The following is a 26990-nucleotide window of genomic DNA, read 5'->3' on the forward strand; positions in this document are numbered from 1 at the left end:
TCACTACTATTAGTTATAATTTAATTTCGTTCAGATTAGCTTAGTTTAATTCAGATCAGTTCAGTTCGGTTGCGATTAGTTCAGTTCAGTTGCAATCAGTTTAGTTCAGTTCAGTTCAATTGTTTTATGTCGAAGAGAATCGGTCCTTACTCTCATCTTATTCATCCTCTCTCTCCACTTTCGTTTTCTATATATTTTTTACCATTGAATCAAATAAAAAAAAATAGCTTTGCAATGTAATTCTTCATTGAATAAGTTTTACATAAAAAAGCATTTTATATTGAATATGTTTTACATCCAATTAAACATAGCCTTAATTACTATGACATTATTTAAAAATTTAATATTTAAAATACATGATAATCAACCGATATGAAGAAGTGACAAAAAATAATGCGCAACTTTTAGGACTTGTTGTTGTTAGCTATTTACAATAAGCAGCTGGCATATCCAATGGACTTGCATCACCATTGAGCCCTGATAGTTAACGGCGGTCGTGTTTGTTGGCAATACACAATTTATCCTTGTTGGGCCAGAATATTAAGAGCCCAAATATTCATTTAAAGATCATGTAGCTTCCCCCTCAACCAAAAAAGAAAAGATCAGAGATCCTGTACTTCGCAGTCAATAAGCATTAAGAACACGGACAGCATGGGCTTACCTTGAATATTGGGCTCGCATCAACAATGTCGTCCTGATCCACATTTCGGAGTGCTTAGAATTCTCTGATTTTTGCATTCAAATGATTAAATGGCTAAACTCCTAGTCCTAGAAAACAGTTATGCCATCCAAAAATAAGTTGTTGTAAAGACTAAAGAGTATAAACTACTCCCTCCATCTAGTTCTGTAATATAGTGCTTGTTTCTTTTTTTAGAGGTTAATGTTTAGATTCTTTGACCAAATATTCTCATTAATATATACAACAAAAAAGGGAAATTTCCAGGTATTTATGAAATTTAACGTAATTTTCAAATTGCCCTTCACATTGGGAAATTCCTCATATACCTTTAAACTTTGACTTTATGGTCAAAATACCCTTACTGAAAACATAACCCTAACACTCTTAGGTTTTTTTTTCTTTCTCTCTTCTCCATCTTCATCTCCTCCATCTCATCTCTCACCATCCTCCACCTGATGACATCCTAAACCTTCAATTTTCTCTCTCTCCTTCCACCTACAAGACTTTCTCTCTTCTCCTCATCTTCATCTCTTCATCTTTATCCATATGCTCATGTGACAATAAGTTATGGCAATTTTTATGTCTCACCAATCCTTTTTGAACCCCTTCTCTACATCTTCTTCTCTCTCTCCTAAACTTCATAACCCCTTCAACTTCATTACTCTTTGTTCTCATAACACAATTCAAGCACAAACCTATAAACCCAACTCCCAAACATCGAAGAAGGAAATAGAACCCAAGCCAAGCTTTTATGACCAACTCTAATACAAAAAATTTCATGGCAACTTGAACAACAACCATCGATAATTTTGGAAGAAATTTACAAGGAAAGAGAATCAACTTCATCATAATCGAATTTGGAGGAAATTCACAAGATGAAGATAGGGAGGAGAGAGAAAGTATGTAGGTGGAGGGAGAGAAAGCAAATTGGAGGTTTAGGATGTCATTAATAGAGAATGGTAGAGAAGAGATGAAAAGGATGAAAATTGAGAGGAGAGAGAGAAAAACCTAACATCGTTAGCGTTCCTTCTTCAGTAAGGTATTTTGAGCAGAAAGTCAAAGTCACGGATATATGGTGAATTCCCCATATATGAGGGGTGATTTGAGAATTACGTCACACCTCAGGGGTACCCGAGGAAATTTTCCAAAAAGAAAATACTGATGTGGGATTTTGTTAGGTTTGACTCAATGTTTACTTTCATAATATCAATATTTTGTATTTTTATTAATACAGAAATAAAGATATTGAAATTCAAAGGTCTATGTTGGATACCGTGCAAAAAGGAAACAAGCATTATATTATGGGAGGAGGGAGTATATAAATAATATAATCTTCTTGTTATACATTACTCAGAGGATCTTAACTGTCAAAAGATAAACTTAACCAAAAGTTTAGGGCCCTTTCGGTAATACTGTGTGTTTTCTGTTTTTTGGTTTTGTGATTTTCAAAGTCATATAATATATGTTCTATAATGAACAAAAAATTAGTCAAATTTATTGGGAACATGATGATTTTGATAACTAACAACTGAAAAGTGAAAACCACTTTTTCTGGTTTCCAGTTTTTAGCTTTTAGTTTTCAAAAAAACTAAAAACAGAAAACAAAAAACGATAACGAACAGGGTCTTAATATAATGGGTGGATTCCAAAAGTAGTTTTATACTTTTCACTAACTCTTAGAAACATTTTTTAATTAAAATTGCTTAGCATCTTCCGATTTACATACTGTATGTATTAGGGAACTACACGAGATGTTTATGTATAGAAAGCAGGAAAATATAGAACATTTATAATTTTACACAGATAAAAAACCAAGGGAGATATAAATAAGATACAAGATTGTTTGTCTGCTTGGATATATAGTTAAACATAAGCTAGTTTATTGATCTTTTGTGCTTCTTTTACAAAGGTTATGCGACTTAACAAGTAAATCACCAAAATTGGTACTTCGTCCATTTCAATTTAGTTGTGACACTTAGTTGTGACACTTTTAATGGAGAGAAGAGAGATAGATAAAGAAAATAAAAGGGTTCTATGTGATAGGAGAGAGATAGAAAGAAGTTATTACCCAAAACGAAAGTGTCACAACTAAATTGAAACTTCCTAAAATAGAAAGTGTCACAACTAAATTGAAACGGATGAAGTATTTAAGAAGGTATTATTTTTAAGTATACTAACCACACCCATATTAAATTACTCCGATCCATGTTCAATATCATATGAATTTATTGAATTAAAAATATTTTTACTAATTAAAACCTATTTCTTACATATTGAAATTCACTATTATTGATTATAACTAATTGTTACTGATTAAATTTTAATTTTTTTGATTCCTTAAGATTTATCAAATTTAGATTATTCGCTTTTACAACAAAAGCGACTACTGATTAAATTTTTTTTTCTAATTAAAATTAATTTTACTAATTATAAATTTATATGTGATCTCTAACAGCCAAGAGGGATTTAGTCCAATCCAAAAGATTAAAACTATGAGTGAAAATAACAGATATGCACGACCACGCATAACTGAAAGAGAGTGAAACCCATCAGTTTGTGCAAAATTGTAGGCGTGTTTTTTATTTCGTCTATGCTGGATGAGCGCGTACTTGACTACCTCATTGTAAAGGTTTTATTTATAACGTTTTGAAGTCGCCAACAACTCTTTCACGGAAGACTTATAAACCTAATTGGATATTGGGAAATCGTAGGGACAACTTAGGGACTCATCCAATATCGATTTCCTCGTCCTGACTCCATAGTGGTCAATGAACCATAGATTGAGTTCGGAGGGTGAGGGTACTAAATGGGGAAACACGATTATATGTCTATAGAAGCCCCACTTTGACTAAAGTTCAGGAAACCGAAAGTCAAAGTATACTGTGTCGGGACGGGGAATGATTCTAAACGCTCTACAGTTTAGAACTGATATATATACGTCGGTTTCTGCAAAACAAAGTTAGTATACAAGACAATAAATACAAGCAATCTGATCACCTGCAGAAGAAGATGTTAACAGAAAGGTGCAAATAATGATGCAATTGCAAACTTGAACTCTCTAAGCCTATGCAAGTATAAGGTTATGCAAATCAAGGAAGATGACACATCATGCAAGGTCAGGGTTATGCAAGACTAGGATGTATGCAATGCAAGTCAGGGTTATGCAAAGATTAAAAGATTTCGATAGATAGATATGTAATTATTAGAATTAAATTGAATGATCAGAATGATTTTCGAAAATCGTTTTTAGTAAATAATCGGGGTCCATGAATGAGGTTCACAGTTTAAAACTTTGGGGAGTTTTATTTGCTTTGGAGGAACCACCACATATATAGTAATCACCCACTTTCGGTAAGCTTGTCTTGAATTAGGCATTATGAGCCTTGATTGAAATGCGCTTGATTTTGTCTTGAGCGTTCAGAGTTTTCACTGGAGATTCCTCTTTGGAACTTGATTTAGGAAAATCAGATATCGCCAGAGACCATGAAATTGTCAGAGAGTTTTTCAGGGAAAAGGAGAGTTTGAATTGAAAAACAAAAAGGTTTAAATTTAGGGAAATTCTATATGGAGGCCCCCTATTTTTTTAAATTACATATGGTAGCCAAAATAAAGTTTGATTACATATGGTAGCATTGAATTACTATTTGAATACTTAAAGGACATTAATGATAATAAAAAAAATCCTTACTGATAGAGTAAACTGACAAGCAAGTTCCGCTTTCTAAATAAATAAAAAACAATCAAGTTCCTCATATGCTTGTTGCTTCATTCGATCACCATCATGTATCATCATCATCTAGCTTCATTAGCTTTTAAAAAAATTAAATCATCATCATCATTAAATCTTTTGCAAATCACAAGCCATCATCGACGGTTTAACACACATTTAAATCGCAGCCTTCTTCAATCAAAATTAGATACTAGCTAGCAACGAGCAACCTTCTTCAATCAAAACATAGCAACGAGCAACCTTATATGGAGGTTTCATCATCAGTGTCTAATCATCATCAATTAGGGTTAAGGTTTTGGAGGAGGACAATTCGATGGTTTTGTCAAGAGTTGGGATTTGGCCATAATTGGAGAATTTTACGCTTTGGTTTGTTGAAGAGAGGATGGTGTTTGTGGGTGGTGGTTCAATCTGATGATTTTGAAGATAAGTGGATACTAATGAAGTGTTATGTTTTTCTAAGTAAGGGTGTTTGATTACTAATTATCATTAATGTCACAAGGAGTAACAACATAACAATTCAAGGCCATCATATGAAACCTAAATTTATTTTGGCTACCATATGTAATCTAAAAAAATAGAGGGCAACCATTTAGAATTTCCCCAATTAATTATTTAAATGAATGTAGGTGGGAAAAAGGTTCTAATGAGATTAGGTTCAGACTCGAGTCTATGTCGGGATGTAGAAAGAGTATGCTCCTGAATTCTAGATAGTCAAATCATTAGACCATGACTAATTTGTTTTGTTGAAGCGGTCAAACCTCGAGATGAGGATTCCTACGTATCCTTACGAAATCAGACCATTCATAGTTCTGGATCAAACTTTTTTTTTGTGCCCTAACTTTTGTCAAGGCCGCCCTTTCGGGTTTTCAACCTAATATGCTTAGACATTCCTTGGGAAGGAGTTAGGTTTGATGAAAGGTTGAAAGATTTCAGGCTTGAAGTTTAATTGGTTTGGCTAATGTAAATATCATGATTTGAATTATATAGGTTTTAAAGGTTTCATGGATTGAAGGATTTGAATGAGGGATAGAACTTATGTGCAATCCCCCTAGCTTGACTTTATCTTTTTTACTTTGACTTTTTTTTTGCATTTTGAATTTTTTCATTTTTTTTGTTTTTGTTGGCATCGATATATTTTTATGTAGTAAGGCTTGCACATAAGCTATTGATTCAGGATAGTGGAAGGTTTGAAGGTTATTTGTGGAGCTTTGATTTTCAATGGATTTTTTTATTTTGGGTTGCATGGAAAATGACTTATGGATGATGGAGGAAGAGAGAAATAACTCATAATCCAAAGTAGGTCTATTTTTTCATTTTCTTTATTTTTTATTTTTAGATTTTTTTTATTAGTCAAGATCATTAGGTGATTTAAGTTTTATCATTTGAATTAGAAGCATAAATGAAATGATGAAAGGCCAATGAAAATGAAAAATATAATGAAATGAAAAAGGCTATGATATATGAATTCCTATAGTTTAAACTCAGTGGGAAACACTAGTAGAATAAATGCTATTTGCTGCGGTGATATTGCTGCAGTTTTACCTATACGCAGCAATATTACACGCAAAAAGAAAATAAAATTTGAAAAAAATAATATTGCTGCAGTTCCCACCCAAAACCGCAGCAATATTGTTCAACGGTACATTTTGAAAAAAATGTGGGTCCTGAAAACACTAATATTGCTGCGGTTTTGGGAGGCAAACCGCAGCAATATAATAAAAAATATTTTTAAAATATATTGCTGCGGTTTCCCGCCCAAAACCGCAGCAATATTGTCTTGTCTAAAAAAAAAAGGACGCGGCGAGTTTGGAAACCCTAAATATAACCTATTTATAACTAAAACCGCCCATGTCGCGCCTCCCTCCCTCCCTCTCAAATCTCGCTCCCTCTTCCATCTCCCTTATTTCTCTCAACTCGTTCGTCCTTTCATCTTCCTTTTCGCTGCACAAACTCCTCTCAACTCTTCGTCCTTTGAATCTTGTACAACTCCTTTCAACTCGTTCGTCCTTCGTCCTTCGAATCTGAAGCCTGCGTCCTTCGAATCTGAAGCCTTCGTCCTTCGAATAGATGTTGGGTTAAAAGGCGAAGGATATCAGAGTTCTTTCGTTCTGCTTGTCGACTTCTCTGCTTGTCGAGTTCCAGAAATCAGACTTAGATATGAAGCCGTCGTCATTGGTGCGGTCCTTCGTTCTGTTTTGTTATTTTTTTTGGTTCTCGATCGGTCCTTCGTTTCGACAAGAATAAAACAAATCCAGATCTGTTTTGTTATTTTTTTTGGTTCTTTTTTCGTTTTTTTTTTTTTTGTTTTTTTTTTCGTTTTTTAAGATTTGTATGTAGATGTTTTGTTTTAGGAATTTTTTTTGATTTGTTTCGTTTTTAGATGTATATGTAATTTTTGTTTTAGGATTTTTTAATTTTTTTTTTTTTTAGATCAGTTTCTGTATTTTCGATTTATTTTGGTTGAAATACGAGTTGTCTTGAGTAACCTTTGTTTAGATTATGCTTATGCATTTATGCAGCGGTAAATGTTATTAGTAGTATATTAGCTGGTTGATCTAATATAATGTTTTAGTTACTTTTAGTTTTTATTGCATTTTAAGTACTTTTAACATTGAAAATTTTAATTTAAAAAAATTTTTTTTTTTTTTTTTGAAAAAATGTACCTATTGCTGCGGTTTGGGGCCCAAAACCGCAGCAATATGTGTACTTTTTTAATAATAAAAAAAAATGCATCTTGCTGCGGTTTGGTCATTAAAACCGCAGCAATATTACGTTATATTGCTGCGGTTTAAAACCGCAGCAATATTATTAATACCTATTGCTGCGCCCTTAATTGCTGCGCGCCCTATTCCGCAGCAATAGGGCACTTTTTAACCGCAGCAAGTAGCGTTTTTTCTACTAGTGAAAGAAAAAAAGGGCTCGGAGTAAGGACTATCTAACTCATCCTAGGAAACTAGAAATAAAAGACTATAACTAGTGGAAAAATAAGGAAGAGCTGCGCTAAAAAAGGCCCTTAGGGCTGCGTATTCTGACAACAGCCCTTCCCATAGCAGCCCTTCACTAAAAGTGAAGGGCTGCGTTTTTAAACCACAGCCCTTCACAATGAAGGTTATTTGTGGAGCTTTGACTCATAAAAACCGCAGCCCTTAGGGCCAAAATCGCAGCCCTTTCGACCCATAAAAAACTTTTTTTTTTACATTTTTTTACTCTTAAATATATCAAGAAATAACATTAAAGCTTATTCAAAGGTTGTAGAGGAAGGAGAAACAATGGCAAGCACTACTCCAACTCCAATGGCAAGCTCGTTACATAAAACTTCTGAATTCTACTTAACCGCCAATAAAAAACCTCAAGAAAACATAATTAGTCATGCTAATTGAACAAGCAAACACTAAACCATAAAGCACAAACTGGCCAACAACTAACTTATGATAATTATACTATAATCATACCAAAAAGGGCGTAGCATTACTAGTACGAAGATTAGCAAAATAAGATCTAGGATCACTTTCAAAGTAATCTCTTGGAATAAAGAGTTCCACATCTGTTTTCATCATCTTCAAAGCTCTCCTAAAACAGCAACAGCACATGCGGAACAATCCACTGATCCATCTGATGATAGCAGACAAGTAGCAGCAACACAACAAGCAGAGAAACAATAAGCACACTCGAGCTATATGTAACTCTAGCCTCGGATTGGAGCTGCACAGATAAAAAGAAGACTGAGGATTAGACAAGAAAATCAAAAAATTATAGATCTGAAAAAAAAATAACGAAAATGAAAAAAAAGGAACGAAATGAACAAAAAAAAGAACGAAAATGAAAAAAAAAATGAACGAAAATGAAAAAGAATGGAACGAAAAAAAAATGGAACAAAAACGAAAATACATAAGAGAAAAAATTATAGATCTGAAAAGTAGCAACACAGGCAACCAAAGGTCGAATTCGAAATTGTATCAATAATAATTTACATGAATTTGGAAATTATGAGTCATAAAACTGCTTTTTCTTATTAATTTCATGAAACTCAGATTTCTATTTGTTTAGGAAATGCAGCAATTCAGCATAGCATAACATGAAGCAATCAAATCAAACCAATGTTCCTAAGTTTGATTGATTTATATGGGGGTTTTAGTATACCTCACCAGATAATTTGGAGCGAATTGAAGACCTCGTAAAGCCCCGCACCACGCCGCCGCTTCTCACCGACCGCTCAAGTTCCTTCTCATCGAAGAAGACGGACGGAGAAGGAGGAGGAGGAGGAAGCGGAACGAGCGATTTGGAGAAGGAGAGTGAGGAGATAGGTGGTCGGTGAGTGAAGGAGATGAGAGAGAAAGAATACGTTTAAGAGCTTGAGGAGGAGAAAGGACGTGAGAGAGGAGAGAGAATGAGGGAAATATTTGATGCCCGCTTAATATTTGAAGCCCGCTTAATATTTGAGCCCACGAATACATTTCAATTTTTTTTAAGAAATTTTTTTTTTTGACAAGCGCAACCCTTCACTCAGAAGGGCTGCGCTTGTCAAAAATAATGCAGCCCTTCTTACAATCAGAAGGGCTGCATTTTTTTTACAAGCCCAGCTCTTCACTTAGTATGGCTGCGCTTGTAAAAAAAACGCAGCCCTTTTGACTGTAAGAAGGGCTGCGTTTTTTTTTTGACAAGCGCAACCCTTTTTCTAAAGAGTTCCTCTTTCTCCGTTGCGAAGCTTTATGGTGAAAATACTGAGTATATTGGTCCCTGTCACTTAATTCCACAACTCTAGAATGAAGATACAGTATGCTTCTTGTCTCTCTAGTAGACCATCTAGTTCAGCTTGAATCCTTGTTGCATTTTCACTATTAAGTAAAGAGTTCTCAATCTGAGCCGAAGCTAATAATCTCTTCTCCACCTCCTTAATTTTCTTTCCCATGTTCCCATTCTTCGCACAACCCTAACTAGCAAGCTCTGCATCCACCACCTTCACTCTATCATTCAACCTTTTATTCCCAGCAAGTCTCCACACCTACCCCACCATTTTATCACACTCCGGGTCCAACAACTATGTTGTTTCGAGCGTAATGGGCTTATGCCGCTGCCGAAGATATGCATATGGTAAGACTTAAACCGCGCCAAATGATCCACACAAGCATTCTCAAAGTTGCTGCACCACGATGGATTAGCTACAAACCTATCCAACCGTTCCCACTTCCAAGTTCGAAGGTCATTCCCCCTTTCCCATGTGTACCAAGAATTCTTGAAGCCTAAGTCCCGCAACCTTAAATCCTCCATTACTTCACGAAATCCCTGCATAGCACCTCTCTCAACATCCACCACCCCCTCTAACTCACTAGAGTACAAAACTTCATTATAATCTCCCCCGAAAATGCATGGCCCTACAAAATTATTCAAAGAGTGCATCAAGTCCCTAGTCTTACATTTTTGAGAAGCTTCTGCCTAGCTGTAAAAAAAAACCTCCACACCAAACCCGATTCAAAAACCACATCTCCACAAATGTGATGTTTAGAGAAATAGATCAAGTTAAAATGCAACTTGTCTCCCTTCCAATAAACATATGAACCTCCATAATTCCCTTCACTATCAACTCCAAGAGCAAAATCAAAATCAATTTAATGTTCCAAATTCTCTGCAATAAAACCACAAAGCATCGTCTCCGAAACAAAAATCAAATCCAGGTTATTGACAAAACTCCAATAACGGGGCATGCGAACTTCCCGGGGGTTGCCCAAGCCCCGACAGTTCCAACGCAAAAGATTCATAATGTTGGGCGGGGTTGATTTTCGCCAACCTCCACCTCGACAGTTACAAACTCACTGCCATCACAATTATTTTTGAACATTTTTATCATTTTCTAAACACCCTCCACAACATCATCGTCATCATGAGTAATGATGTTATCAGTGAATTTTCGTTTCTCATTATTGACAATACACAATTGGGGAGCTAACATATTATATTTTTTAAGACCCACTTGCCCAACAACTTTCTTTATAGCCTTTCCTTTTCTACCACTTTTAATGACATCACCTTTTAACCCCGTATAAAAGGTAACATTAGATTCAGTACTTACATGGGAGTTTGGTTCCAAGTGAACCTCAACATCATCATCAACCACAATGGTCACAAGAAGGGACAAGGGTCATGTGACCTCCCTACAACAATTGGGCATCGGGTCAGCCAGGGGTATGTCTCCCCGCTCCATCTCCATTATCCTCCATCCCCAACATGCCTCCAGCAGCTTTGCCACTCTCCTCCCTAGCACCAAATACCAACTTCTTCGAGCATGATAGGAATTGTTTAGCCTCCTCCTCTAACTCTAACTACCCCTTGTGTGGAGAGGCCTTTAACCATGATCCCCACTGCTTCCCCTCTTCACGATCATCCTCAAATCTCTGCACAATACCTCTCCATGTGCCCAATGAGACCACATGCATAACAGAAAGTTGGAAGTCTCTTGTATTTTATCTCGATCACCACAACTTTGCCTCCTGAATTCTTGATTTTTTGCACCCTTCAAAGGGGTTTGGTCACATCCAAGAGAACTTTAAGCCTAGCTGACATATCCACTACGCTACTCCAGCCGACTCCACCTCCAGCACCTCCCCTAGATTGCTCCCTATTGCAGCAATATGACACTTTGAACGATTGTCAAGGGGTAGGTTATATAGGCAAACCCAAAAGGGGCAGTGTGTTAGGGCTATGTCTGAAGGTTGAACTCCCCCCTCAATCTCCTTCATCATCACCAAGTCCTGGTCGAATGTCCAAGAGCACCTATCCAACACCTTCATCTTATCTCGACGCGAAGCAAATTGAACAACAAATAACTCATTCTCTATTGGCCGAAACAAAGCATGCTTCGAAATAGCCCATATTAAATTCATAGTTTTCTTAAAAGCCTCAAAATTGAAGGGTCTCGCTGTCATTACTTTTCCTACAACCGCCAGATCAAGGTTGGAATCATCCTCATCATGAGACAAATTGTCAAGAGCGACAACCTCCTCTTCCGCAGCCTAGTTTTATGGTATGAGTATTTCAGAATAATGTCATTTGCGATGATTGGTAAAGTTCGATCCTAAGAGAGAAACCCCACTCATCAATTGAGGCTCGGATCTCCCAAATTGAGACAAAACTCGCTCACCAAGTCTAAAATCCACTTACCCCTACAGAGAAAAACCCTAGAGAGAGACTCATGTTTATTCACATAGTGTTTGGTTAAATGTAAAGCACTTACAAAAAAAGTAAGTTTTCTACTATTGTGTTACTTGTTTGGTTAATGGTAAAAAGTAATTAATATTCAATGGAGAAATATAATTCTCTCCAACGTTGAAAACAACTTATTTTTTCAGGAAGGTATGTCATAGTTCTTCCCTAACCTTTACCTTCTTCTTTTTCTCCTCTAATCCCTCCTCTTGCCTCCATTTTCAATTTTTACTTTTTCTATGATATTTCTTATAAGATATCAAACAAAAGAAATCTCATGTATGAAATTATTCCCATTAAAAATATTTTTCATTCAACCAAACCACGTCTCAAACTCTCGATGCTAAAACTCTAGTTAGCTAGTTGCTTGATTGAACTACTAGTTGTATTAATTGACACAACACGACAATACAACACTAATCGGATACGAAAAAATGGGTTAGTGTTAAGGGTTTCTATACTGTTTAATTAAACGAGTCAACACAACGCGTCTTACTAAATGTATTTTAATATAGAAAATTAAATTGGTTTAAAAATAGCCATTTTGGTAAAATGTAGCTTAACACAACAACAAAACACAAATGAGATATGAAAAAAGTAATTAGTATTGAGATATCTCAATACATTTAATCAAACGGGTTAACACGATACGATGCATTTATAAAAATGGGTTGGGTTAGTGTCAAGAATTATCCAACTCGTTTTATATCTAACACGAACACAATCTTTTGCCAGCTCTTGTTAGGAGTGCCTAAATGACATAATTTGAAGGGTGGCGGTAAAATTTGAAAGGCGCAAATGGGACAATTATTACTAAGGAGGGAAGATAAGTTATTAGTAGTAAGAAGGAAAGGAAACAAAGGAAAGGACAGAAAGTGCAACTTCAGAGGGGTGTGTTGTGCAGTGCTAGCCCCAGTTTTTTAGCTTTGGAGGGTAGTAATGTTTTATTTTTTGGGGTTTGAGTGGTGGACTTTACAAGGGGAAATCCTTACCTTCTCATCCACATCTTTCTCTCTCCTCTTTCCTCTTTCTCTCTCTCTCTCTCTCTCTTCCTCTATCTCTGTCTGTGGTTGCTGTTTTGTTTATCTTTATAAGCATCATCCAAGGTCAGTCTTGCTTATTTTTCCATATTAATATTATGTTCTTTTTGGTTTCTTCTTCTTTGTTTGTAGCATCTTAGCAACTAGTATCAAAGATTTTTTATTTTTCTTTGTATTCCCATTTAAGATATACTTGTATATTTTAATTTTCCAGCTTCCTTTCCTCTTTCTTTTTCTCTCTTATTGTTCATCAAAACAAAAACACAAACAAAAATAAAGATTATTATTTCTCATCATTATTATTATTAGGGTTTTTTTTTCTCTTTAGATCTCAGCTCATCAAACACCTCAATATTATTCTCTTCTTATCATCTTTTTATATTCTTATAGAGATCACTATGATATGCTCCATTAATTAAGCTACAGTACTACTAATACTCAGCAAAGAATCAATCAAAGACGATGATGAAAGGTTTGGGTTTAGATGAAAGCATGTCCAATTTAACCTCAACTATATCTGGTGAAACAAGCATATCATCAAATGCTCGGAATGATCAATCTTCCTCTACCACCACCACCAACACCAACGGCAACACCAACACCAACATCATGCTATACCCACAAGCATCATCCACTTCCTTTGCTTCTCCACATCAACTTCAACCTCCTCAGCCACCGCCCGCCAAGAAGAAAAGAGGCCTCCCAGGGAACCCAGGTATAATAATAACATTCATTTTATCATAATTCGATAATTTCATAGATGTTAACTAGCTTAGTTGGTAGAGTCTCGGAGCTGGTATCCGAGATTCTGGATTGAATCCTGTCTACATCACGTATACAGCTGGTCAGCTGTTTACAGTATTATTATTTTATCAATCATCTGATACTAGTTAATTATTATGTAATTGTACGTTTAACAGACCCGGATTCAGAGGTGATAGCTCTATCACCCAAGAGTTTACTAGCAACCAACAGATTTATATGTGAGATCTGCAACAAAGGGTTTCAAAGAGATCAAAATCTTCAACTTCATCGAAGAGGTCATAACCTACCTTGGAAGCTAAAGCAAAGGCCTAAGGATCAGATTATTAAGAGAAAGGTGTATGTGTGTCCCGAACCTAGTTGTGTGCATCATGACCCTTCTAGAGCACTTGGAGACTTAACTGGGATTAAGAAGCATTTCTGTAGGAAGCATGGAGAAAAGAAGTGGAAATGCGAGAAATGCTCAAAGAAATATGCAGTTCAATCAGATTGGAAGGCTCACTCCAAGATTTGTGGTACTAGAGAGTATCGTTGTGATTGTGGAACTCTTTTCTCTAGGTATGTACTCAATAATGTTCATACGAGAATTTATTTTATTACAAGTTCTTAGTTATAAATCTAAGTACTTTGTGGTTTACATGCAACTTTTTGACTCTATTGATTCAATGTGAGGAATTATTAAGGAGATAAGGTAAGTTGTAAGTTACTAAAGGTTAAGAGAAGAAAATAAAAATGAAAGGAAGAAATTAGTGCTCCCAAATTAGCTAAAATGTAAGGATGACATATATGATTGCATGTGAATTTCCCAAAATGGTATTAGATTCAATAACTAAATGAATCAACTTCAACTCGTTTATACACTTTATTCAAGACTTTTTACACCCAACCATGGGAATCCTACTTTTGATTTTTATTATTATGTCTTCACTCATTATTACATTTTTGAAAATCATGCATAAAATGTATTGGGATTATCAATTTGTACATGGGGTGTTTTTCTTTTTTTTTTCTTTTACAAATTAAATTCTCCTTTAAATCTTGAACTTGTCTTTTCATGAGTCAAGCCAATAATGTGCCCGTGAATGTGTGTATGTGTGTGAAAGTGATGAGAGGAAAGGCATGTGGGGTTATATGCAATGAAACAAGTTTGAATTTTTTTAGTATAAGCTAGCTAACAAAGTTACCCTCTTTAGCTTAGTACTATTGCCAAAGTGCTGTGCATGAAGATCATTAAAAAACAACAAAGTTTCATGTTTTTGTCAGTCATAAGGAAGTTGTAGTAAATCATTGAAAGCAAAAAAAAAAAAAAAAATATGTAAAAAAGAAATAAAGAAAATATAAACTAGTGTGAGTTACTATTTCAACTGCATTGTTCCATAGCTTTTATAGTTGTTCCTTTTGTTTGTAGTATAGTTGTTTTAAGCATGCATTATTTTAAATGTATGTAAACTTTATTTTTATATTTTAATTTTGAGTGCAGGAGGGACAGTTTCATAACTCACAGAGCTTTCTGTGATGCTTTAGCAGAAGAGAGTGCAAGAGCCATTAATCCACTTAGTACACTTCCATCAGTATCTCACCAAAGTGGTGCAGGAGGAATTGCAGGTTTAACCACTTCTTCAGCATTATCCCACCTTAATCTTCCACCCCATTTAACCTCTCATCATCAACTTCTTCAATCCCTCCCTCTTAAGAGAGAACCAGACCATCATCACCAACACCAACACCCAAGTTTTAGTGTCAGGTCTGATATCCCACCATGGCTAGCATGTCCTCCACCAGCACAACAGCAGACTATGGTGGATGGCGGAACTAGCCAGCTTGATCACCAGCAACAGTCTCACCATATGTATACATTCCAGCACCAGCACCACCACCAGCAGCCGCAATACGAACAGCAAAGTTCGAATAATAATGCTCTAGGGCCTACATTGTCTTCTTTTCAATCCCCGGCTCATCCCCAGATGTCCGCCACCGCGCTTTTACAGAAGGCAGCGGAGATGGGGGTGACTGTTAGTAATCAGCAGAATCAGAGTCAGAATCAGAATCAGAACCAGCAAGTACAGCACCAGAACCAAGTAGTACTAACAAATAGTACTAGTTGTGGACTAAGTGTGAACCAAGGGTTTATGGAACAAGTAGTGTCAGCAGCAGATGGAGAGGGAGCTTCTGGAGGGCAGTCTTCATTAGCTGCATTGCATGATGTTATGTTGATGAACTCATTTCAATCCACAACAAGTGGTGGTTTCGACTCGTCGAGTTTTGGAGACTTTCATCAAGCAATGCAAGCTCCAAAGTCACAGCAAAATGGTAGTGGTGGTGGTGGTAGTGCTGGTGGAGGTGGTGGCCGCGGCGGCAGTGGTAGTGGCAATGAAGGGTTAACAAGAGATTTCTTGGGGTTGAGAACATTTACTCATAAAGATTTTCTTAATATGGCAGGTTTTGGTCATATGAGCTCTTCTTCAGCTTCTTTTGAACAACAACAACATGACCACCAACAGAATCAAACACCTTGGTAAGGTCAGATTATGGGATAAGTTACTTTCTCTTTTTTGTATTTTTTGAATTGTAATGTTTATAGGAATTAGTGAACAATAATATTTCTTTTTCTCATGTAACAAACTTTGTTATTCATCACCATGTTTGAGACAAAAGAAACTTTTTGTGTGTTTTTCTTCTTTCTTTTTTTCGGTGGAGGGCTATATATGTTAGACGCTATGTGGAATCTTGAACATGAGCGCAACTGATAATGCCAATTCATGTCATCAGTCAGCGACACCTTTTATTCCTCAATCCCAAGAAGTATAGTGTAGCACTGTACAGTAGTATTACTTTAATTTTGCTTATACCCTTATGAAAATTTTTAATCTCTCTTCATAGTTCATGGTCTTGAACATTAAAAAAAAAAAAAAAATAGGTGCAGAGTTGCCTTACATGTTAACATAATGATATCATGTATCACTAACAAAATATAAGTCACTACTCACTATGCACGAAGAAGAAAAAAAAAATTGTTGTGTTTTGTTTATTTATATTATTATATGCGTCGTTTATTATCCTCATTGATCTATATCATTTATGTAATTTAAAAAAAAAAAATCAGAAAAAAAGTTGGATTAAATTTGATGATGTTGGAGCAATATGATTAAGTAGTACATGTATTTGTACAAAATAATTGGACACACTAATTAATAAATAATTGGAGAATAATATTAAGTAGTACATGTAGTTGTACAAAATATTAAGTAGTATGTCACTTATTATTGGATACACTATTTAATAGTGTATTAAGGTCATCATAAATTGGATCATAATATACTTAAACTAGGTAGATTATCAATACTTGTCCTTATATTTTAACAATAACTAAAAAGAAAAAGGAAGATTTCATTTGTAACATTTACAATGATACATTACTTTTAACCTCTAGCGAAGTTTACTGTATACAAAATGGTAATATGCTTTATCTGCTTGAAGTGACATATTATTTCAATTTTTTCTAGGATAATAGTCGCTATTAATTATCAATATAATATTACAATTAGTATATGAAGTTATACATTTATATTTCCTTTATATATATATATATATATATACCCATCATATATATATATATATATATATATATATATATATATATATATATATATATATATATATATATATATATGATGTATTTATGTGCATTAACCTTCAAATAGAGATACATTTTGAAGCACTATACTACTCTATATGCATATTCCTTAAACAAGTGATATGCATGTACAACGCCCAAAACGTTTGAATGTGTGATGGCAAGTTGGCAACGTAAACATCTGATTTATTTCGAAAGTTTTATAAGTTTATGTCATTGCATGAAGAGCGTAGAGCATATATGGCAAATGGTTTTTTGCCAACTTATTTTTTGACTTTGGCCTTTTAATTTGCTAGTATGGTCAAAAGTACGATTAATGAATGGCCTTTCCTGAATCAAATGTTTGTTTTAATATCTAACAAGTGAGCATAGATATAAAATTCTTGAAGAAGAGAGAACAATGAAGTTTAATTTTGAATCAACAATTTATATAACTTTTGGTATAAATCAAAATGCATAATTTTGTGCCATTAAAAAGCATTCTATACAGTCGCAAATTATTAGAATAGACAATTTAATTTTATATAAAATTAGACAAACTCAAGTATAAATTCTCCTATAATAAGTCCACTTCTTCTCATTCTAACCCAACATTATCCCTAGACATTTTTTTTTTTTTGAGGGGAACATTATCCCTAGACATCTCGCATAGGGCTGGCAATGGGTCGGGTTGGGTCAAGATCAGGTTGGGTTGGCGGGTTGGCGGGTTAAGAATCCCTTGACCCAACCTGACCTGTTAACTTAAATGGGTTGAAATTTACAACCCAACCCGACCTTATGATAAACGGGTCAACCTTCACGTCGACCCGTTTATCTTTTTTTTTCGTGTTTTTTTTAGAAAAATATAATAAAAATAACATAATTTATTTGCAAATAAAAGTAGGCAGCAAATTAAAATTAAATCATTACATAACCATAGGATAATATTGTATACATGTTAAAAATTAACATCATTACAATTTTGTGATGTTCAAAATTAACATCATTAACAACACAATGTTCAAACTTGTAATGACTAATTCAGTAGAGGACTCCAAAGTCTAATTAATAAGTGTATCAGAATTTTGTGTTCCTGGAGAAAGTTCAGGGCTTTCACTCTGCAATGGACTTTCAACTTCATCCTGCACCTTCAACTTCATGATTGAACCACATAGCTTTGGAACAAAATAGAAAAAACAAAAATTAGAAGAAAAATGAGGACTAAATTGGAACAAAGGATTCAAAAAGAATCAGAGCAAATATTATTAGAACAAAGATGTTGAATAAATTAACAAAAAAAATAGAACAAAAATGAGAACGCAAATTGGAACAAAGAATTCGAAAAAAATTAGGGCAAATATTATTACTTTATTAGAACAAATACCTTTAATAAATTAACAAAAAAAAATAGAACAAAATGAGAACAAAGAATTCGAACAAATGATTCGAAAAAGATAAGAGCAAATATTATTAGAATAAAGGTTAGGGATCTTACTCACTAAATGAAGACTCGAAGAAGCCTAGAAGAAGACTTGAAGAACAGTAAAACAAAAGTTTTGTGAAGAAGACCAGAAGAAGAACAGTAGAGGAGTGAGAGACTGTAGAAATCTGAAATAGTGCTAGGGTTTCATTTAGGTGGAAATCAACAAAATTTCTTTTTAAATAGTGCTAGGGTTTTAACCTTATTACTTTATGGTTTAGGCCCAATTTTTTTGGGCTAAAATCTGAAATGAGTTAAAAAAAAATTTTAGCTTATTTTTTTTATAAATGGGTTAGGTGGGTCAAAATCAGGTTGGACTTTTCAACCTGACCCAACCCATTTAATTAAACGGGTTGGTTCAGGTCGACCCATTTAATTAAACGGGTTGAAATTTTCGACCCAACCCATTATTAATGGGTTGGGTTCGGGTCGGGTTGGCGGGTTGGGTAATATTTTGCCAGCTCTAATCTCGCACCAATTATCTAGTCGTCTCTTATCTTCTGTTTCCTTTGTGTCCCTTGGAATTTCGAACTACAATAGATAATTCTAAAAAATAACTTACTGAATAGATTAATTACTAAATAAACTAAAGAATATGAAAAGTAAATGGATTAAATTGATGATCACTAGATAGGTTCAAGTAGTCATTATAGCATATCTTTGTTCTTCATTTGTAGCTTGTGCATCCATCGGATCGAGGAGATTATTGTAGATAAAGAAACTAGAATGAGAGTTCGACAATAATATTAAAATGCAAGTACGAACCAAAGTATGAAAAATAGTACATCATTTATATCTATATATTATTAAAACTCGTGTCATGTCACCTACTACGATGATCTGGGTGATGTTCTGTTTTGTAATGTCATGATTTTATTATTAAAGGATGATGTATGCTTGTGATAAAATGTCAATCCCAAACTATCCATCATTTTTATTTTATTAAATTACTCGGGGAAAACTTACAAAGAAAACCAATTAAAAAACAAAGTACATAATGATAAGTAAAAGGAAAACTGAAATTGCGACACTCCTTCCCTAGATCGTGAGCAGGAGAAACGTCTTGACGGCTAATCTTAATGATTTTGCACCATTGAAAAGTTGTTGCTAGATGTTGGATGTCTTCAAGTGTATGTTGGATGGAGATATCCCTGATTTTAATCCCAAGAAGTCACACTAGAAGTTATGAGTCAGTATAGACCACCAAACACGTGAAAGAAGTTGTCTTAGTCCAAAAAAGAGCAAGAACACAAGCTTTGGCTTCAACATGAAGCGCAGAAGCTCTCAACACTTGAGCCTAGGAAGTTGTAGTATTTGAATTGATAAGTTCGGCAATACAAGTTGTCGCCGCTTTGTGGTTTCGTTTATTCCAGACTCCATCAGGCTCAACAACTAGTTATATATACTTCCTCCGTTTTTTATTCCATGTTACACTTTTGAAAATTTGGATTTCCTATGCCAAAATTGAAGGAGTGATTAGGAGAGAATAAGGGTAGGGGATTAAGCATGTGGGGACCATTGCACATGGGGGGTTTAAGGGAAGGGAGGAGAGAGAAAAGAGGGACCACAACTTGGTTCCCCCACCACCAACCCAGCAGCCCAACCCCTTCCCCACCCTCGCAGCCCCGGCCCCCTCCCCACCACCCCCGCCCATGTGAACTCCCACCACCACCCCACCACCCGCCCAAATCCCCACCCACCCACACACCCGGTCGAAAACCCCACCCAAAACCCTACCCCACCCGCTTAAATCCCCACCCACCCAACCAAAAACCCCACCCCACCCGCTGAAATCCCCACCCACCCACCCGAAAATCCCAACCACACGCCGAGAACCCCACCCCAGCCTCGAAAATCCCATCTCTACCGCCGAAAACCCCACCCCAGCCTCGAAAACCCCACCTCTACCGCCGAAAATGGAGGACCGATGTGGTTTTGCGCATAGAAGATGGCAGATTTTGCGCGAAAATGGCGTGGTTTTCGGTGGGTAGGGTGGTGGGGAAGGTTTTCATGGGTGGGGTGGTGGGGGAGCTTTTGCGTGGGTGGGGCTGCTGTGGTGGTGGGTAAGGAGGCTGCGAGGTGGGGGAAGGGATTGGGCAGCTGAGGTGGTGGGGGAGGGATGGTGGAAGAAAGGGAGGAGGTTTAATTAATTTAGATTAGTATATAACTAGGTTTTAGGCCCGTGCATAATGCACGGAAACTATTTAATATAATAACAATGTGTATATATCAGCTACAATGAAAACGTGTAAACGATTCTTACGTTAATTTGATAAAAAACTTTGTGTTTAAGAGATATACACCTTTATATTAATTATAAAGTTGTTTAACATATCCATGATACTCATATGTTTTGGAAGACTTTGCAAAACGAAATTTATTAAGAAGCTACTTCCTTCGTTCTATTTCTATAATATTGCAAAATGAGATTTTTACACAATTCATTCACCATCATAACCTTTCACTATATATTATGATTTTTATGTAAGGAAAAATATTGTCATGTGTGATTTTGTTAGATTCGTCTCGATTTATACTTTTAGAATATCAATTTTGTATAATTTTACTAAAAGGTAATTAAAGATATTAATAGTTAAAATAGTTTATAGACAAACGTGAAAACTCAATTGCTGCAGTAGAAAAAGAACGGAGGTTGTATAACATAGTCATAAGCAAAGCCAACAACACCTTAAGAGGAAATTTGGAATTCCATATTTTCTCCACACTTTCGATAACCGCTAATAACTTATGTATGGGAATTCTTTGAAAAATTAATAAAGTGATGACATAATTCAATATAACATACCAATTTTGGTGTAGCCCCACAAAGCCATCATCTAAGGGTTGAGATGAGAAAGGTAAATTAACGATCTCAACTGCTTCAAAAAGGGAGAAAATTTGCACGAACTTGGTCTTATCCCAATAACCACTTAGGGGTCAATTGTCTTAGATACCCTCTCCACATTACAGCCTTCATTTTTTACTCGAAGTGGCCTTAAAGTGTTAGACTTTCCATGTTATTTCTCATAAAATTAGTACTATTAGGCAATTTTTACTCGTGACTGAGAAATGGCTACATAAAATTAGCCATGACTAAGAACTGGTCTCGGGAGATACAAACCTACCATGTGATAGGGATTGTCCTTGACTTTTAACACATGGCCGAAAAAACTGTCTTTTTTGAAACATCATAAGAAATTTTGTTCCAACGGACGGAATAAGTACCATATGCGGTATAAATACCTTATTCCCCATTGCTACATGAAATTACCACAATTTCGATGAAATATTATATCATACCTTATTCCCCGTTCCATCTGACATAATGAGTATCATATGGGGTTTTTCACTTTATTTTTTTGCCTATATACCTTATTCCCCGTTGCTACTTGAAATAATCCTTACTCATTAGTTTCTTCCTAAAAACAATTTTAGAATATATTAAGCCACCACAATTTAAATATTAAGAATAATTTAGAAAATGATAATTTTGCATAATAAACAAATATAAATACACATCACTTGTATAATGTATGTATGTTTTATAAGTTCTCCATATGATTTACATTTCAATATTATCCTTTACATCAAAGAAAAAAGAAGCTGTCAAAACAAAGTGCATAGGCAAATTAACAACTTTTCTATTTCGATAACCTCTTTCAACAACAGTTTTACTCTCTTATAGACCAACTAAAATTGAATACTTATAAATCTCTCTTCTTTTTTTTTTGATCCATATGAGCCACGAAGGCAGTACAAAGTACAAAGAAGGGGGGGGGGGATCTGAACCTGTGACCTATCGTTCACAGCATCTCAATCTTAACCACTAGGCCAAGACATCCTTGGTTTATAAATCTCTCTTTTGATATATAATTAACTCATTTTGTTGATTCACCTTCTCAATTAGTGTCTCGAAGCTCATTAAAGAAAGCTATATTTTATAATTTAAGCACATGGGCCATGTTTCACTCTCTCTGCTAATCCTTTATTTTAGAATTTTATATAGAATGGGCAAATTCAAAGTATACATTTTCTTTAAAAATAATTTAGTATCAAGCGTAAGTTCATAAGTGGATGTGTTTATATTTTTTGTTTCATTTGAATGTAAGAGCGTGAGAAAATTTTGAGTGATCTTAAAGTTAACCCTCTTAGACACAATAAAATAATAATATTAATATATTTACAATAAATTGGAGAGAGAACAATCATAAAATTAATGTCTGAATGTACTATTGCCAAGGAAATTTCAATAATTAGAGGGTTGGCAACCCGCTGGATCACCTAATCATCTAAATTTTTTCGAACTTATATCTCCATAGTTTTGTCAAAATAAGTTGAAGTGAACCGACCCTTATATGTTGGTTTTCACTTTTTTTACCTTATTTAATTTCTTGTTTCATATATTGTCTCTTGTCTTACTTCTCTCACTTCAAGAAACTGTTTTCCCCACTTATTTTCAGTTCAGTTCAATTCCTAAATTATTATCATTACTATTAGTTACATATAATTCAGTTGATTCAATTCAGTTCAGTTGTTTTATGCAAAGAGCACAGCTCTCTATAAAACTTGTGTGTTGGATATGATTTGTTATAATGATTCATATTAGCCCACCTTAGACCACTTTGGGACTAAAGATTGAGTTGTTATTGTTTTTATTGTTTTTGTTATATGTAACCTCTGATCATAGTCATAGTGTGACATTTTTTTTTGAACAAAACATCTTTTATTCTTATTTGGTAATAAGATAAATTTGCATGACTATTATTATTGCATTTGCATTTCCTCCTGAACGGGCTAGCATCTCATTATATTCATTACCAAAAGTGAATTAAGAAAAAAGAAAATTAATTAGCTGGCTAACATATTATCAGGTATATCATATACTACTTCACATTTGCAATTTTTTCATTCAACCCATCACCCATGAGTTGTTTTATACTTCTTTCATGAAGTATGATATATAATAGATGATTATGTCATATATGAACATTGTGAAAAAGGTAAAAGAGTAAACAGAGGAAGGAATGTGTATATATTCTTGCACGGATTTGTAATACAATCATTCAATTGTGTGTAACTAAATTTCCTTAAACAATTTCAGTATCATTTAAAACCATCCTGCAAATATTTTTCAACTTCAAAAAAGTAGCTGAATGGAATATTTGACAGGAAAGGAAAAACCTTGGAAGATTTGCTTAAGTGGAGATTTCCTTCTAGTGAGGAATCTTTTTTTACAGCCCAAATCACGGATTTCCTAAATTAAAGCATTCAATGACTGATTTTTAAAATTTGGAAACTAATAATATCACAATCAAACAAAATCATTTTAATGGGAATGACACGTGGCATCTATTTCATTGCTCTATGAATGTGGGGGTGAATTGTGAGAGCAGAATTTCTATGAGGCTGCCACATAGGCTAATTTTTTCTTGCTTTAATATTATATATGATGAGGTTAAATTAAGTTTGTTTAATTTTGGTTAATTGTTATAAGTAAGGGAAAGTGAGTAATTTTGCAGTATAAAACTTTCTAGTTTAGGAAATAAAAAAAAGTGTAACATCTATTTTGAAGCATTCCGTTTTAGGAAAGTGTAACATCTAAAAAAACGGAGGAAGTAATGAAAAGACATTAAGTTTTTCTTTTTTTTCTCTCCCTGTACATCAATTAGCTATATCAAATATAACATGTAAATTACTAAAAAAAATTGTGAATGTTGTTTAATTTGTAGATTAATTAGTTTATTTTGCCAAAAAGTTTCTCCCTACATGTATAAAAACTATTCAATCTATTTCTTTTCATTGGCTACATATACCATAACAGACTAACAGTATTCCTAAATTTGCTACATTTTCTTTTTTTGACATGTAATCTCCATATTATTGCTACCTATTTTACCATTTTAATATGTCTGCCTTCCCATATTCTTTCTACCTATTTTACCTTTTTTCATCTAACTTTAAAGTAACAGTTTTCACCACCTCGTCATACATCTTCTAAATATTGGTGCCAAATTATATAAAATCAGCAACTAAAATAAAGGGAGTACCTACCAATTAATAACGACATATAAATTAGAGTCATTACATGTGTGTTAGAGATTAGGAAACAAATTATTCCTAATTATCTTGGTTCCTAATATTTGAGTTCTACTAGCTTTCTGTAACAATGTAATGTATCAATATCTCAGAGATTAGGAAACAAAGTATTCCTAATTAATCCAAAATTAGCATGGTGTGAAGACTGAAGAGCCTAAATTTATCAACTCACATAAAAAAAAACTCGTATGGACCCGGTGCACACTAATTAGTGTACACCTAATAAATGTTATGTATAGTTTATAATGATTACAAATTTTATTATTTTGTCTCTATCTCCTTAGATTTCCTTGCCTTTTTAGTTTCTCTATCATAACTGCTTCATTTTCTCTATCTGTTTTATAGTTTTTGTAATATAGTTGATTGTATAATCAAACATGTTTAGAAGACTAGTATTATATTGTCATTTTCGATATAGTGTGTTTCTGTGTGGTATAATGTGTTTCTGTGTGCTATAGTATGTTTATTTTGCTATAGTGTTTCTTTGTACTATAGTGTGTTCGTATGTGATATAATGTATTTCTTTCTGATATAGTGTTTCAGCTTGTGATATAGTGCGTTTTTGTGTAATATTGTTGATTGTACAATTGAACCTGTTATAGAAGATTAGGATAATATAGTGAAGTTTAATTTAGTGTGTTATGGTGTGTTGTACTATTTATTTATGATAGTGTTTCTTTGTGTTACAGAGTCTTTGTTTGTGATATAATGTATCTATACAAATATATTAAAAGGCGTTCTCAAGCAAGTATACACACCACGTGGCACTCTCCCTTTAGTTGTTTCATTCCATGTCATTAACATACATTAAAAAATTAGAAACATGTTTCATACAAGTATCAACCACGTGACCTCAAGTTACCATAGTAAAATTCTAACCAATGAACTATGCAATATTAGATATTCTTTTTTGACATGAAAATTTTAATAACCCGGGATATCGCCCGGGCCTAATATATAACTAGTTATTCTCTTAGATAGTGTACCTGTTTGTAATATAGTGGATATCTATGCATTATATCAGTATATGTCCCGATTCACATGCGTGAGCCTGATATACATTAATTTTACTGTAAATCAGGTCCACACAAGTTGAATAGTAAACTTAATTAGAGTTTCATATAAGACAGATAAGTGCATAAGGTCCTAGTTCCCCCAACATGGCACCTTATTAAACATCATTACATATATTATACTAGAATTTTTTGCACGCGATGCGTGCTTGAATTTTTTTTCGAAACAGAAACTCGATTTTCTTCGGCATAAGAGTCAAAATTTGAACATTAGATATACGAAGTATAATTGTTTTTAGTTGCAAAATTTGATTGGTTTAGTTTCTGTCTCTTAAGTCTCTCACCATTTTTTTTTTTTTTTTTTTTACTTTTCAAAGTTAACTTCTATGAATAAAATAGAAATTTTATTGAATTTATTTTGATTTCTAATAATAATATTTTTTAGTTGATTTTTAAACTAAGTACAGTACTTCATAAATTGTAAAGAAAGTGCACACTTTGATTTCAAGTCAATTTTTTCATAGGTTGTAGTTTGTAAGTGAATTTTTAAGTTTTTGTAAATTTTCCTCATTTTAGTGATTTGCATAACGTAAATTATGCAATTTTATAATTTAGTTGACTTGTGAGTGATTGTTATAATTATATTTTTGGTATTTTTGTTTGAAGCCCCTTTGATTTGTAAGTGAATTTGCAATTTAGAATGGGAAGGGGTAACATAATCTCTTCATTCGGGGACACCATAGCTCCCCTTTCCCTTATATAATCGAGATATGTTGTACTTTAATTCTTGAATGATATTTTACATAAACCTTTTTACCTTGATAGTTAATCGTCATTATATAATAGAAAAAGATAGGTCCAAATATATGTAAAAGTTTTATTATATAAAGGAAACACTATAAAAAAATAAATAATTTTTTTCCTTGTCTAACTTTTAAATTCCTATTTCACTACAAATACACCTCTATTTTTTTATCATGGTCCACCATTAACTGTGAATGGTTCTTGAGAATAGTGATTTGTAAGTAAATTTTTGTAAATGTTTTGGTATGTATTGACGTTCTAGGTTATTAGTTTTAGTTTGTATGTTAATTTTAAGTTTTGATAAAGTTTCCTGATTATTTGAGTGATTTGCGTGATTTTTATAATGTGATTTTCTCTATTATATGAGTGATTTGTAAAGATTCTTCTTTTAAATGATTTGTGAGTGAGTGTTGTAAATTAATTTTCGGTAGTTTTCTTTATTGAGTGCCGATTTTGATTTTGACATTCCTATTGTAATTTAGAAAGAGAAATGGGGCAAAATAGGCATTTCAAAAGAGGATAACATGCTCCCCCCTTCCCTTATGTAATAGAGATATGTTTAATACATTGTTGTAA

At 34.1% G+C, this 26990-nt stretch overlaps 1 protein-coding gene and 1 long non-coding RNA gene across 3 annotated transcripts; one reads left to right on the top strand and one right to left on the bottom strand.

Moving 5' to 3' along the window:
• The first annotated feature begins 12493 nt into the window (after positions 1-12493).
• On the top strand, positions 12494-16086 carry LOC104886620 (protein indeterminate-domain 7). 2 transcript variants are annotated; one of them, XM_010671088.4, is made up of 4 exons: positions 12494-12712; positions 13037-13361; positions 13567-13966; positions 14889-16086. In XM_010671088.4, exons 2-4 carry the CDS (start codon positions 13109-13111, stop codon positions 15925-15927), a joined length of 1692 nt encoding a protein of 563 aa, XP_010669390.2. In that variant the 5' UTR covers positions 12494-12712; positions 13037-13108; the 3' UTR covers positions 15928-16086. The 2 variants fall into 2 exon arrangements, with proteins under 2 accessions (XP_010669390.2, XP_010669391.2); XM_010671089.4 differs by having other exon boundaries at positions 13089-13361.
• Positions 16087-17922: 1836 nt separating this feature from the next.
• LOC125495215 (uncharacterized) lies at positions 17923-18654 on the bottom strand. The gene is made up of 2 exons (XR_007271898.1): positions 18517-18654; positions 17923-18196 (listed from the first exon to the last, which is right to left on the bottom strand). It is a non-coding gene; the product is annotated as an uncharacterized LOC125495215 (long non-coding RNA).
• Positions 18655-26990: the final 8336 nt, after the last annotated feature.

The sequence above is a fragment of the Beta vulgaris genome, chromosome 2, assembly GCF_026745355.1.
Source record: "Beta vulgaris subsp. vulgaris cultivar EL10 chromosome 2, EL10.2, whole genome shotgun sequence".
NCBI lineage: Eukaryota > Viridiplantae > Streptophyta > Magnoliopsida > Caryophyllales > Amaranthaceae > Beta > Beta vulgaris.